At 50.1% G+C, this 12,535-nt stretch overlaps 1 protein-coding gene across 8 annotated transcripts in view; it reads left to right on the plus strand.

The window, feature by feature from the left end:
* Positions 1-12,535, plus strand: part of LOC135577373 (phospholipid-transporting ATPase IC-like) — a 28,320-nt gene that overhangs the window by 2,467 nt on the left and 13,318 nt on the right. For 7 of the 8 annotated variants that reach the window (XM_065046715.1, XM_065046714.1, XM_065046716.1 and 4 more), the window contains 8 exons: positions 8,362-8,548; positions 9,129-9,226; positions 9,959-10,072; positions 10,606-10,704; positions 10,811-10,872; positions 11,297-11,369; positions 11,460-11,530; positions 11,829-11,911. In XM_065046715.1, the coding sequence (XP_064902787.1) occupies positions 8,374-8,548; positions 9,129-9,226; positions 9,959-10,072; positions 10,606-10,704; positions 10,811-10,872; positions 11,297-11,369; positions 11,460-11,530; positions 11,829-11,911 (775 nt within the window). In that variant the 5' untranslated portion in view covers positions 8,362-8,373. Of the gene's footprint in view, positions 1-14; positions 7,336-8,361; positions 8,549-9,128; positions 9,227-9,958; positions 10,073-10,605; positions 10,705-10,810; positions 10,873-11,296; positions 11,370-11,459; positions 11,531-11,828; positions 11,912-12,535 lie in introns of those variants that run through there. The other variant, XM_065046720.1, reaches the window with a different exon arrangement.

A 12,535-nucleotide genomic window follows, 5' to 3' on the forward strand; every position in this document is an offset into this window, starting at 1 on the left:
CCCTATTTGCCTCAAAGAACTGTTCTTTGGTTATTGCGTGCGCGTGGTCTCACGAGGTGGAAGCAGCCCCAGAAACTGTTTTCAAACGTGGCTTGGTTACAGCTGGGGCCCGGGTGGCAGCGGGACCCGTGTCGCTCTGGAGCGGGCGGGCGGGCTCTCTGTGCCGAGGGTCCCAGCGGTCCCGGTTGTAACGCAGCCCCTGGGCTCAGTGACAAACCCTGTTGATAAAGAGCCGTTGAGAAGAGAGCTCTCGGTGCTGACAGAAAGGACGTGTTGCTGTGTCGTCTCCAGCCTGGACAGCAGGGAGTAACCTTCATTTTTTACAGTTAAAAATACCTGCTGCTTTCGATGGGGAGGGATAACATCTAGCAAAAGAACTCTATTTAAAGTTCTAAAAATCTTCCATGCCAAACAATACAGTTCGTGTGTACACAAAAATAATTCACTTTTCCTTCATTAAAACAAAGATTTTCTGTTTTCTAACGTGAACCCTGAGAGCAGCGTGATGACCTCTGTAAGAGGCAGTCGAAACCCCTCCGGCGCGCACCAAACCTGCAGCTTGGACAAAGGTTACCAACTTTATCATCTTCTGCAAAGATAACTTGTCTTGACTTGGACTTTAAAAGATGTATCTGTTATATCTGTTAATGAAAAATCCTCGTGCAGATAAGGGGTAAAATTCTGATTTTGTTTCTGCAAGTGGCCCATCCTCACCCGTCCTTGCTTAACCTCATGGAACGTGGGCTGTGGTCTCTGTTGGTCTCTGTTCCGCTGTTGGTGACTAGTTCATCTCTTCCCTGTGCAGAGTCCTGTTGGCTCAGAGAGATCAATTCGCTTAGGCTGGAATGGCCTTCAGATTCATTTTCACACACGGCAATCTTAAAATGTGAACAGGCAGCTACACTGGCGAGTGCTCAATGGCCACCAGTCAAATTCCTCTGGTGGATACTAATGCTGGTGTTGTTGCTTATTCTCTGTTAGTGTATAGATTCTGCATTATTTCTGATCAATAGATACAAGATGTGAATTTTATCATCTAATGCATGTGGAAAGTGAAATTAACTTCTGCTGTTCAGACTAATTTTTTGAGCAGCCTCTGCACAATTTGTTGTCACAAATTGCTTGAAACAACCCCTTTTATAAATGTTTTCTGTCAGATGAGGTACTATTGTGAATCAACACACATATACTTTGTGCATAAAAGTTTTGCATGTGTATTTATACATACGTGTGTGCATAAAACTTGGGGTGGGTGAATGGCAGCAATAAATGACATAACCAGGCTAGGTCATACGAGCCCGGTTGCTCACCGAACAGGTTCCGCGGGGATTTCTCAGGCTGCGGTGATCGCCTGGGTCCCTGCAAGTGCGCTTTGAAGTTTTTGTGGTTCTGTCGAGTGCTGCAGATCTTGGACTCATCAGTTATGACGTGTGTTCTGGTGGCCTGGGATTTGTAGGTGCACTGCGTGTCCACGAGCATTTTATCCACAGCCAGATTTTAATCACTTGAATTTTAATCTGTTTTGATAGGAATTCTGAGTCACCTCATGTTAGACGTGTTGGCAGTTTCAGGGTGGGAACTTTCTCCGGGGTCACAGTGCAATGAAGACGATGTGTCAGGTCAGCAGTTTGTTTCCTCAGTGCCGTGGTTTGGGTTAGCGTGTGCTCTCCAGCAGCTCTGAGCACCCTTGGTTCAGAGGAGCGTGCCGGGCCCGAGCGGCTGTGCCGGGGAGCTGGGGGAGCTCTGGCAGACGAGCAAACCTCTGCTGCTCTGCCGCGGCCCCGAGCTGCCCCGTTCGGTGCCGGGGACGTGCTCAGCAGGTCAGTGTCCGCGGCTGTGCCAGCGCCAGAACCGCCCGTCTGATCGGCTGCACCCAGCCCCGACACCGCGATAGTCACTGGGGCGCTGTGGTGATGCTAAAGGGCACACACCGTGTAGGATACGTTTTGAATCATAACCTATGGGATTTTTTTGCCTAATGCAAAGTGTGCCTGGTTGTGTTGGAGCTGAGGCTCCAGCGCTGGGGTTCGGTTTGCCCCGCTCTGGTGTACTGATCCCACGTTGGTGCTGCTCGGTGCAGACTGCCCTGGGTGGCCAGAGCAGTCCCAGCCGGCCCGGAACGGTGACCCGGGCTCTTGGGGCTGCCTTTCTGCGGGACGTGGCCAGAGCCGGGCCTTCCCTGCTCTGGCACAGAACTCAGGGTGTTTCAGAAATTGTTCCCCTTGAAGGTGTGATTTTGAGGGTGTTCAATTACTTGAAAGTAGTCATTCGATGAAGTAAATATAACTGGTTTGTGGGAAGTAGCTGTATAAATTGTTGAGTTGAACTTGCGTGGCAGTCCAACCACAGCCTGGTAGTGTCTGGAACGAAGGTTATTTCCTTGTGTTGTTTCAAGCTATTTCAAGTAGCTACTTTTTTATCCTAAAACATCATGAAGATTAGCTGGGAGGTTTGGGCTGGTCAGAAGATCCTTCTCTCTGGCTGTCACAGCACTTGTTACCAGTAAGATTTCCTATTTGGAGTAATATGTGATCTGTTTCTTACATTTTGAAAGCAAAGCTAGTTTTATTATTTGCCTGTTTCCCTGTAGAAGCTCATGTTACAGGCAGATTAGCTGATTAATACATTTTTAATGAAGGACGATACTCTATTAAAGCATTTGGCTGGGATCAGTGGAGTGAGAATAGAAATGCAATATCGCACCATGGAAGGCCTTTGGTTCTGACTGCTGCTCGGTGGATTAAATAGCGAGCGAGAGCTGCAGCACCGTTGCCCCAGCCCCTGTTCCCTGCTGATGGTTATGGGGTGAATGGGAGCAGTTCTGCTCCAGGTCCTGTAGTGCTCACCTGCAGCTATCATCTCCTTTGTTGTTCCCACCAGCCCGTGCAAACTTAGGTGCCAAATGCCTTTTTTGGCTGTAGGAATTTCACTTCACAAAGAAAACCTTGTTTTCCACTTCTTCAGCTCTCTGACGTTGTTAGAGCCGTTCTCTAACCATGTGCCCATGGATCAAAAGTCATTCTTAAACCTCCCAGGGTACAAGCTGGGGGATGGACTTGGGTCTGTTAAATGCAGGTGGCTGCTTTGATAGAGCCATCAGAGTCCTCTGTGGGCTCTGGTTTATTTTTGGTGGTTTGGATTGCAGTCCTGCAAGCATCCCTGCAGTTGCTGTATTGGTACCTAACAGGGTGTCTTTGTTTCGTGCTTCGTTTTTAGTTTAAGATCCCAGTTATTGGCAAGATGAGCAATGTGTTACAGCTGAAGATGGCAGAATAATTGCTTCTGTCTCTCCGGGGAAAATGTAATTGGAGGAATTGTGCCTCTGCTAGCAAGTCCCTGTGGGGAACGCTCCCTCCAAGGTTAATGTTGGACACGGTATCTAGCTGCAGTTTAGGGAGTGCTCCTGTGAGCAGGCGTTGGTTTTCCATGTTTCTTTGTCCAGTAACATGTAGTAAACAAATAAACCTAATGAGTATAGGAAAGCTTTTAAAAACGTGTCAGTTGGTGAATATGGGGAATATTGCAGCACTCTTCCTGCTCACAAGGAAAACAAGTGTCCTGTGGCTGGTTCGTTGTTGGAGCTCCAAGCGGAGTACTGGCTTTGAAGTGTTTGGGGGGGATTCCCAAGGGAATTTGGAGTCCGTTCTCATGTTATTGAGCAGGACGTTGGTGTGACTGTGTTTATAACTGTGGCGCAGCCTGACACTCCATTTGGCTGATGGCGGGACCGGCTCGGCAGATGCCGGGGTTGGGTGGCTGCCAGGTCGGTGCTGCCGCGGCAGTTTGGTGTGTACCGGCTCGGCAGATGCCGGGGTTGGGTGGCTGCCAGGTCGGTGCTGCCGCGGCAGTTTGGTGTGTACCGGCTCGGCAGATGCCGGGGTTGGGTGGCTGCCAGGTCGGTGCTGCCGCGGCAGTTTGGTGTGTACCGGCTCAGCAGGTGCCGGGGTTGGGTGGGTGCCAGGTCGGTGCTGCCGCGGCAGTTTGGCGTGTACCGGCTCGGCAGATGCCGGGGTTGGGTGGCTGCCACGTTGGTGTGTACCGGCTCGGATTGTTTGCGGTTACCTGCTTCTGGCGTTGCTTTGCTTTAATGTGTAGTGATGGCTCTTGTAAGCTTTCTAGAGTGAAGAGATATGGGACAAAACCAAAATATCTGAGGATTGGGTCTTTCATATGTTTGCTTTTTAAAATACACAGTTAAATATCAGTGAAACACCGCGCTGTAGCTTTTCTGTCCTTTATAACTCCACAGACCTAGAGTAGGTTAGAAAGGTCTCTCTGACCTTGTGTTTTGTACCATTTGAGTTTGGTTTGTGACCTTTGCTTAAAATACCGGTGTTGTTGTGTTCTGAAGCAGCAATCTGTGGGGAGGCCGGAGGAGGAGTTGTGCTCAGCTTCTTTTAGATGGATCTGTAACTTCGTTTTCAGGCCACTTTGGGTGACTCGAAGCATTAAAGTCATGCTCCCTGGGAGCCCAGGGTCTTGCAACGGTGTCACACGCAGTGGAGAATTTCTAGTAGGAATTTTTTAGTTGTTGTTTATTGCCTTCAAACAAATGCAGTAAATGCTTTTATCCCAAGGTTTGAGTTATTCCCAATTAGCTGGTGCTTGCCCTGAGGCATGAGCAGACACAAAACCTGTGGAATTTGCAGTGGAGTTTTCTGCCCTGTTAGTAAATAAGCGCAAGCAGGCCTGCTGAAACTGGTGTTTAACGCTGTTTTCCTCTCCTCTACCTGCCCACAGCACCGCGCTGCGGGACCAGCTCCCGCGCCAGCACCGCAGCTGCCGGTGCCCAGCTCAGGAGGGTCGCTGGCGCGGGTGTGCTCTTGGTGGAGCCGGCTGCCCTGGGAGTGCACAGCGCCGTCCCCAGCCCACAGGGCCCTCCAGCTTTCCTTGCGGAGCTTGTGTGGCACGGAGTCACGCAGATCTGGGTTTGTGAAGAGCTGCTCCTGTCTCCGAGAGGCTCCGTGCAGCTTTTCTTGTGCTGGAATTCGCCCTGCTCATTAGTTTCTTTTCCCGTGGTGTATGTTCAAACATTACTAATTATTGGTTGAATCTGAACTTGATGTGAGAGACGATGCCATCAGAGAAGTTCCTAAAGCCTGTTTATTTGTAACTGTGTTAGCCCGTTCAGTGCCAGACCCGTAAAAGCAGTGTTCGTTTGGGGCTGTATTGTTGTGAAGAGGGAAAGGGGTTGGATCTTGCTTGTGACAATGTTACCCCCAGCTCCAGCAAACCGAACCCTTACTTGACAGACTGTTACTTCAGCTCAAATCTGAACATAAACAGTGCACGCAAACGCAAGAAATGGTCCGTCCCTCTTCTGAGAATAGGTCCTTTGTAGAATGGGCTGTTGCTTTCATTTTATTTCAACATTGTTAATAAATAGTTTGTTTCTCCTGCATGGTGTAGCCTTTTTGGTTCTTTTTTTTTTTAATTGTGGTGTCTTTTTTCTCCCCAGAATAGTGACCACTGCAAAAATCAGTAGGAGCCGCATCTCTTCTTGCCGAATTTAATTCACTTTTGGTTCTCCGTGCCTCGTGCCGCTGGGTGCGCGCTCTGCCCTCCTCCATCCCCGCTGCCCCAGTATTAGTTATCTCCGCTGTGCTGTGCTCTCAGTTCTCCCGTCTCCTCTTTCACCCCGTGATCGCTCCCCACCTTCCCCTGAACTTCTGACATGGCGTTGACATCCCATCCAGCCCTTCTCCTGCAGACCAGGTGCCAAGAAACCCAACTCTGCACTGCTTTGTCACCCCGGCACTGCAGGACCCCTTCACCCTGGGCCCCAAGCCCCTCTCTGCCCTCTCCTGAGCACAGGGGCCTCTGCAGCCTCCCGGCCAGCCCCACATTCGCCCACAGCCCCGTCTGTGCCTCCGGCAGTGCCACCAGGGTCCCCTCGGCCGCTGTGATCCCCTCACAGCCCCGTCCGTGCTCCCGGCAGTGCCACCAGGGTCCCCTCGGCTGCTGTCCCCAAGGGCAGTGGCCGTACAGGCCAGCAGCGATGTCCCCAGGGATGGCAGCGCTGAACCCCGGGGTGCAGAGCCGGTGGCCCCTGCATCGTGTGGATCCGTGGTTGGTAAAGGCTGCCTGGCATCCCTGCCGGGTGTGCGGTTTGGTGCCTTCCGCAGAAAGGGTGCCGGCCCTGCCTGCAGCCCGGGGCAGCCCAGCCGGGCAGCCGTGCCCGCAGGGAGCGGTTAGTGAGGTCTGCTCTGTCAGCCCAGTTCTCCAGCTGCAGTCCAGTTCTTGGAGGAGGTCAAGTGAATACAACTAATTTGAACTTCCCCCAGTAAACAACTGCACTGACATTCCCACTAGCATCACGGGCTGCTGCTGTGTTTTCTATTTTAGGTGTTTCCATTTAGCTATGCATCTATAATAAAAATAACGCAGTGGTTTTTTGACATCTCATCTAACCCTTTGCATGATTAATGAGTTCATTAACCATTAATCTGTTAATGAGTAAAGACTAATAGGCTAAAGGCTGAATCTCTGTGTGCCGGGGTATGGGCTATTTGGTTTGTCTCAGAGAGCAATTCAAAGATTGGTGGTATTCTGTGTTTCAAGGACTGTGCATGTGAGGGTGTTCGGCTCTGCGTCGCCAGCAGCCCCCGCGTCAGGTTTCAGCAGCGCACACTGAGTTCTGCCGTCACGTGTGCTTTACAGGTATTTCACAGGGGAACCGAGCATTCTGTCCTGGTCTGAAAGGGTTTTGTCTAGCAGTCAACCAGTTTGTGATTGAAAACAGAGTTATATCTTTTGCCTGAGGAGACGTTCAGCACAGAGAAAATGTGTCTGTAAAGCCCAAAGTAGGCACGAGGGTGAAGAGTCTGACCTGGCTAGCTCGCAAAGCTGAGGCACGGGTGGCGAAGGGCAGGATTGTCCACGTCCCTCTTGGGATTGAAAAATAAAAGGAAAAGGTCAGTGTTTGTGTTGGCTGCAAGTCCTGCTCAGCAAGTCGGAGTTTGCAGGCGGTAAGAGGCAAGGCCAGCACCTGGTTCAGCAGCGCCTGCCTGGCTCACGAGGGACTGGAACCTCCGTGTCACCTGGGGCGCCCGAGCCCCGCTGCAGGTCGGGCAAGCGCGTCTGCGCCGCGGCCCCGTGCGACAAGGCTCTGTCCACACGGCTGCGGGGCCCACGCCGGTGGCTCCGAGAAGGGCTTGGTGCAGGCTTCTGGTTAATGCTGTCCTTCCTTTCTCTAGCATGTGAAATACGAGGTTTTATGGGGACAGAGTGGTAGTCGAGAAGGAACAAAAGGGGTAAAAGACAAGAAGCAAAGCAAAATATCACAGTGAGGTCTTCGGGTGCCTGAGTTGGAGCTTGAATCTCGTGTGTCTTGCGGTGAGTTCCCTAACTCCAAGGCTATTTAGGAAAACAAAGGATCTTTTCACAAAGGTTTCAGGGTCCACAACTGTGTTGGTGACTGGCTGTCATACTCCTGGCCGATTGCATCAGTGAGCGGCCTTTAACAGCCTGAGCGCGTCTCGGGAGAAGTTGTATTGGTCCAATTTACATCAGACTCTGTGTCCGTAGGATACCTGGGGGTTTTGGGTGATTTTGTAAACTGGCAGTGGAATCCGAGTGCTGGGCGAGCAGTGCCGTGCTGTGCCCGTGAGCAGCGGGCTCTGGGCTGCCAGCCAACAGTGCCGACACTGGAGGGGCATATTAAATGCTCATGCAATATTTATGCTATCTTATAAGAGATATTAAAGACAGGAAACAATTCAGCCTTGCAAAAATAGAACTAAGGTGGCTGTGGACAGGGTCTGGTGTCAGCAGCGGTGGCTGCTGGTGCTGCAGCAGCCACGGGCGGGTGCAGGGTGGCACGGGCCTGCCCAAAGCCGGGCTCTGCCGCAGGACGGGGCGGCAGGCGGGACTGGGCCGCTGCTGGGCACGTGCTGGCACTGGCTGCAGCGCTGCTTTGCCTTGGCTTTGGGTTGGAGGTGCCAGCAAGAGCAGGGCCGCTCCCCATGGGGGTCCCAAGACAGGCGGGCCAGGCCCGCAGCCGGTGGCCAGGTCCAGTCCCAGTGTGGCTCCGCAGGGGACCGTGTGCTGGCCACTGGGTGTTTGTGGGCTCCCGAATTGCTGCCTCCCACACAAGGTGTGCTGCGCCAGGGCGTTCCTCCCTCTCTTGTGTGAGCACCCATAATTACGTACAGGAGAACACTCATGAAGGACTCGCCGTGAAATCCACCACCTCGTGACTTTGGTCTGGGCTGGAAAACCCAGCCTGTGCTCTGCGTCTGCCAGGGAAACTGGTTTCACGTGTGGGTTCTGCTGACCATCAACAGAGTAAAATTAGGGAGATGTGGTTTCCAGCACTTGCTGCCTTAACTCCTTTCCCTAACTTGTACAAAATGCTTGCAGGGCAGCGGCAGCATGATCTCAGAAAGGGATTCGGAGACCACCTTCGATGAGGATTCCCAGCCCAACGATGAGGTGATGCCGTACAGTGACGATGAGACGGAGGACGAGCTGGACAGTCGGCAGCCTGTGGTCGAATCCGGACAAAACAGAATCAACAGAGAGGAGAGCCAAGAGCCACTGAAAAAAGGTAACATTATGACAGAAACTCGGCTTACGTAGCAAGTGATCCTGAATACAGACGCATGGATTAATTTGATTTTTAGTGCGTATTCGTTAGGGTAGGGTTTGGAATGGCTTATCTGAATCTGTGGAGAAATAATTGAGGAGAATTCGGAGTAACAGGCGTCAGAAGGAAAACTGGCTTCATTCCAATCTGCAGCCAGAATTCCATGCCCCTGGTTGCATACAGCTGATGATCTGCACAGTGACCTCGCCTTCGCCAAGGCAGGCCCTGGCTGCACGGAGCCTGTGGTCTGGGCGCTGCCCACGGAGCTGGAGATGCTGGTCCTCCCCGTCCTCTGGAAACCTGAGCAGCATAAGCCAATCTGCTGTGTTCAGTCAGTTGGTTTGCAGGTACTTCTGCTTTCTGAGCCTCACACAGATGAGATTTCAGCTTCAATGCTAGTTTTGTGGCTTCCTGATTTTGTTTATTTGCAGTTGAGAGTACCTTGAAAGGATGACATTGGAGAGAAAACCCAAAGCTGCAGGTTTGTTCCCTCGTGTTTATAACAATCCGGTGTTGATCCATTTTGCCTTGTCTCTTCCAGACTGCAGCTGGCAAATTAAAGCGAACGATCAACGCTTCTACGAACAGCCCCAGTTTAAGAGAACAGTATTTCTGTGCTTCAAAAAAAGCAAATACGCAGTAAGCTTTCTTTATCTCAGTTACTTGCTGGTAGTGTCAGGGTGAATACTTTCTTAATCTCAGTCAGCTCTTTCCAACCGCTGCTGATTACTGTAAAAGCCACAGTTAACACTTCCTCGGGATTTCCATCAAAGGTGGGGAAGTAGAGCTGGTTTGGGGTTTGTGAATGGAAAATCAAGGTATCAAGAAACTGAAGATGAGATAGAGAATTAGAAGCCAGGCGTCCTTAGTCCAAATTCCGAGTTTTATGTGCTCAACTACAGCTGTTGCAAACACCCGCAGAGGTGTAATCTTCTGTATAAGAAGTCTCGGTGTAGTATTAAGCAATATCCTGATTAAGAAAGACCGGGACATTTGGGAATGTCTAGTCGTTTAAACAGTGTCATTCTAAATCCACCTAATTGTGATAAAGGAGACATTTTTATCTAATTTATCATGACAAAAGGTTGATTTTTCACCCTTTCATAGTACCAAAGCGCTGGTGCTGGTTGGGGGTGACAGAGGCTTGGGCTGCAGGGCTACATGTGGGCTGTCCGGCTTTGTCTGGGATGCACTGGCTCCTTGTTTCATTAGGACAGTGACGCACGTTGAACTGGTGAGGAACAGTACAACTTTAACAGAGCTCATAGGAAAGACTTCACTTGTGAAATGCTTCCCTTAAACACAGGCATTGTACATGTATAGTGTGAGAAGAATCTGCTGCTGTGAATGACATTTGGCTTTTTTCAACAGGGAAATGCAATTAAGACGTACAGATACAACCTTATCACTTTTTTACCGCTGAATCTGTTTGAACAGTTTAAAAGAGCTGCCAACTTCTATTTCCTCGTTCTTCTCATTTTGCAGGTAAGAAGGACAGAACGCTAACTGTGAAGTGAGTTTGAGGTGCTAATCTAGTGCTGAGTGCCGCTTATGGCACAAGTCAGCGCTATCCTGTCAGGCAATTGCGGGGTGCGTTGTAAGAAACCGTACCTGAACAACAGACACCAAGCCCATCTTAGCAGAGGTCTGGAACAAGCTGCCCAGGCTTGGTACTGGCTAGGCTGAGCTAGGGACAGACTTCATGTGTTCCATGGGGAAAAAGTGTTTCTGTGGGCTGGTACTCTGTCAAATACGATGGCTTTAAGTTCTGCTCATAAATCAGAAGTGTCACTAGAACAGATGAGCATCTGCGATCATTAAACAGAAGCCGATGCTGAGGTAGGGCAGCACGGGCAGTTATGTTCAAAAGTTATGTTCATCTTCACAACCTGACTTGAAATTCTCTCTCTGATGTGTTGATTTTCTTTCTTAGGTTATAGTCAGATCATTATGAAATGTCTCTGAATTGAGCTTGATTGATAATCCTGTGCTGAACTGATTTTATTTGTCCTTTGCAGTCGATTCCCCAAATAACGACCCTGTCATGGTACACGACGCTGGTGCCCCTGCTCCTGGTGCTGGGAATAACCGCGGTCAAAGACCTCGTGGATGACATTGTAAGACACACGTTCTGTTAATGTGAGAGGCGAAAGGAACCAGTGTAGCTCATTTCTGTGACTGTGATACGTAGCGGGGAGTACATTCTCTGCTCCTGCTTTTCAGGCTCGGCACAGGATGGACAACGAGGTTAATAACAGGACATGCGAGGTCATCAGGGATGGGAGGTTTGTACTTGTCCTCTTCCCTTCACTTTGTGCGTGGTGTTTGTTGCCTTGTTACTGAGTTTCATCACAGATCTTAAAACACAGATGACAGGGAAAGTTCATCTCTTTGTTCTGCACTGTCTGTGCGAAATCCTATTGATGATGAAAGAGAATTGCCCAGGAGAGTAATTTAAACCTGATTCTGTGGCAAGAGCAACTTCTTTGGAGAGGAGGACAGAAATTCATACACAGGTAAAGAGGGAAGAGAAGAGAAGATTGACCTCTGACTTAGACACCCAACTAAATTGCCGTTTCCAAAAACCAAAACCACACCTTACCAAGTTGTAGTGCTTTGGTACCAAGGAAAGTTCAAGGTTTCAAGATTTATAGAGTGCATAGTGTTCTAGATTAAATAGTAATAACCATTAAACTATCTTGATATTAGGTTCAAAACCACAAAATGGAAAGATATTAAAGTTGGTGATATCCTTCGTCTGAAGAAAAACACTTTTGTCCCCGTAAGTGCTTTAGCTGTATTTTATGTTTCTATAGTTCTGTATGGATCTGGGCTTGAATCTGTATGATGCTTATTTATTTCTTTCTCCTAGGCCGATATTTTGCTGCTGTCCAGCTCAGAACCAAACAGCCTCTGCTACGTAGAGACAGCTGAGCTAGACGGGTAAGGCCCTACTTCAGGATTTCTTTGATTTGATTTTGTCTGACTGCTAAAAGAGCAAGAAGTACATATTTTAGGATCTGCCTGTCACTTGTTAAGCCACACCTGAAAACTGTGCCCAGTTTTTGGTTCCCACAACTCAAGGTTCATTACAAATGGGTGAGGGCCCACCAGAGTGCCACAAAGGTGTGTGAGGTGTTGGGAACGTGACGTATGAAGGAAGGGGGAGGAGCCTGGGACCTTCTAATTTGGCTTTGTTCAAACTTCTTCCCCCTATTGACCTTTTTATCCTTTCTTCTAGTGAGACCAACTTGAAATTCAAAATGGCACTTGAGGTGACACACAGGTATCTTCAGGGAGAGAGCGCGATGGCCGACTTCAATGGTTCGTACAGTTGTGTTCGTACGCTGTTCCTGAGCGGCTGCAGCGGTTCCAGCACCAGCAGAGGAAGGCGGGCGGGACGGGTGGGGTTCTGCAGTTCGCGCTCCCGTGTTGGCCGCGAGGCAGCGTGGACGGGCTGCACGGGGAGCCGTGCTGCCCAGCCAAGTGCAGCCTGGCGCTGGCGCGAGGTGTTAGCCGTGAGTGAGCCGCGGCACGCCGGGCGGGGGCACGGGGCCCTGGATTGGCGTTTGCCTGTTTTCTTTGGGAAAGAGGATCTTTGCTGTTGGGATTTGATCTGGAAAATACCTTCTGTTGTCCTTTTCCTATTTACCATTATGATCTGTCTGCTTTTTGTGCATGTTGTAGAAACCTGAAGGGCAGGAACTCCTTCTCTTACTGAGATCTGACATAAAGTTTGATCTCAAGCTGAGTGTTTCAGCAATCCTAAAATTGCAAATGCTTAAAAAAGACAGCTTAGAGCAGAGTGAGATGGAGAGGCAAGCAGGGACCCTTCCTTGTCTCCTCCGGTGTGAGAACTGAAGTGACAGGAACGTGAGGACGGTTCAGGGCTGGAGACAGCGCGGGGTTTGGGAGAGGGGGATGCACATACGTGCATCGAGTGCCAGT

This window comes from Columba livia, chromosome Z (genome assembly GCF_036013475.1).
Source record: "Columba livia isolate bColLiv1 breed racing homer chromosome Z, bColLiv1.pat.W.v2, whole genome shotgun sequence".
NCBI classification, from domain to species: Eukaryota; Metazoa; Chordata; class Aves; order Columbiformes; family Columbidae; genus Columba; species Columba livia.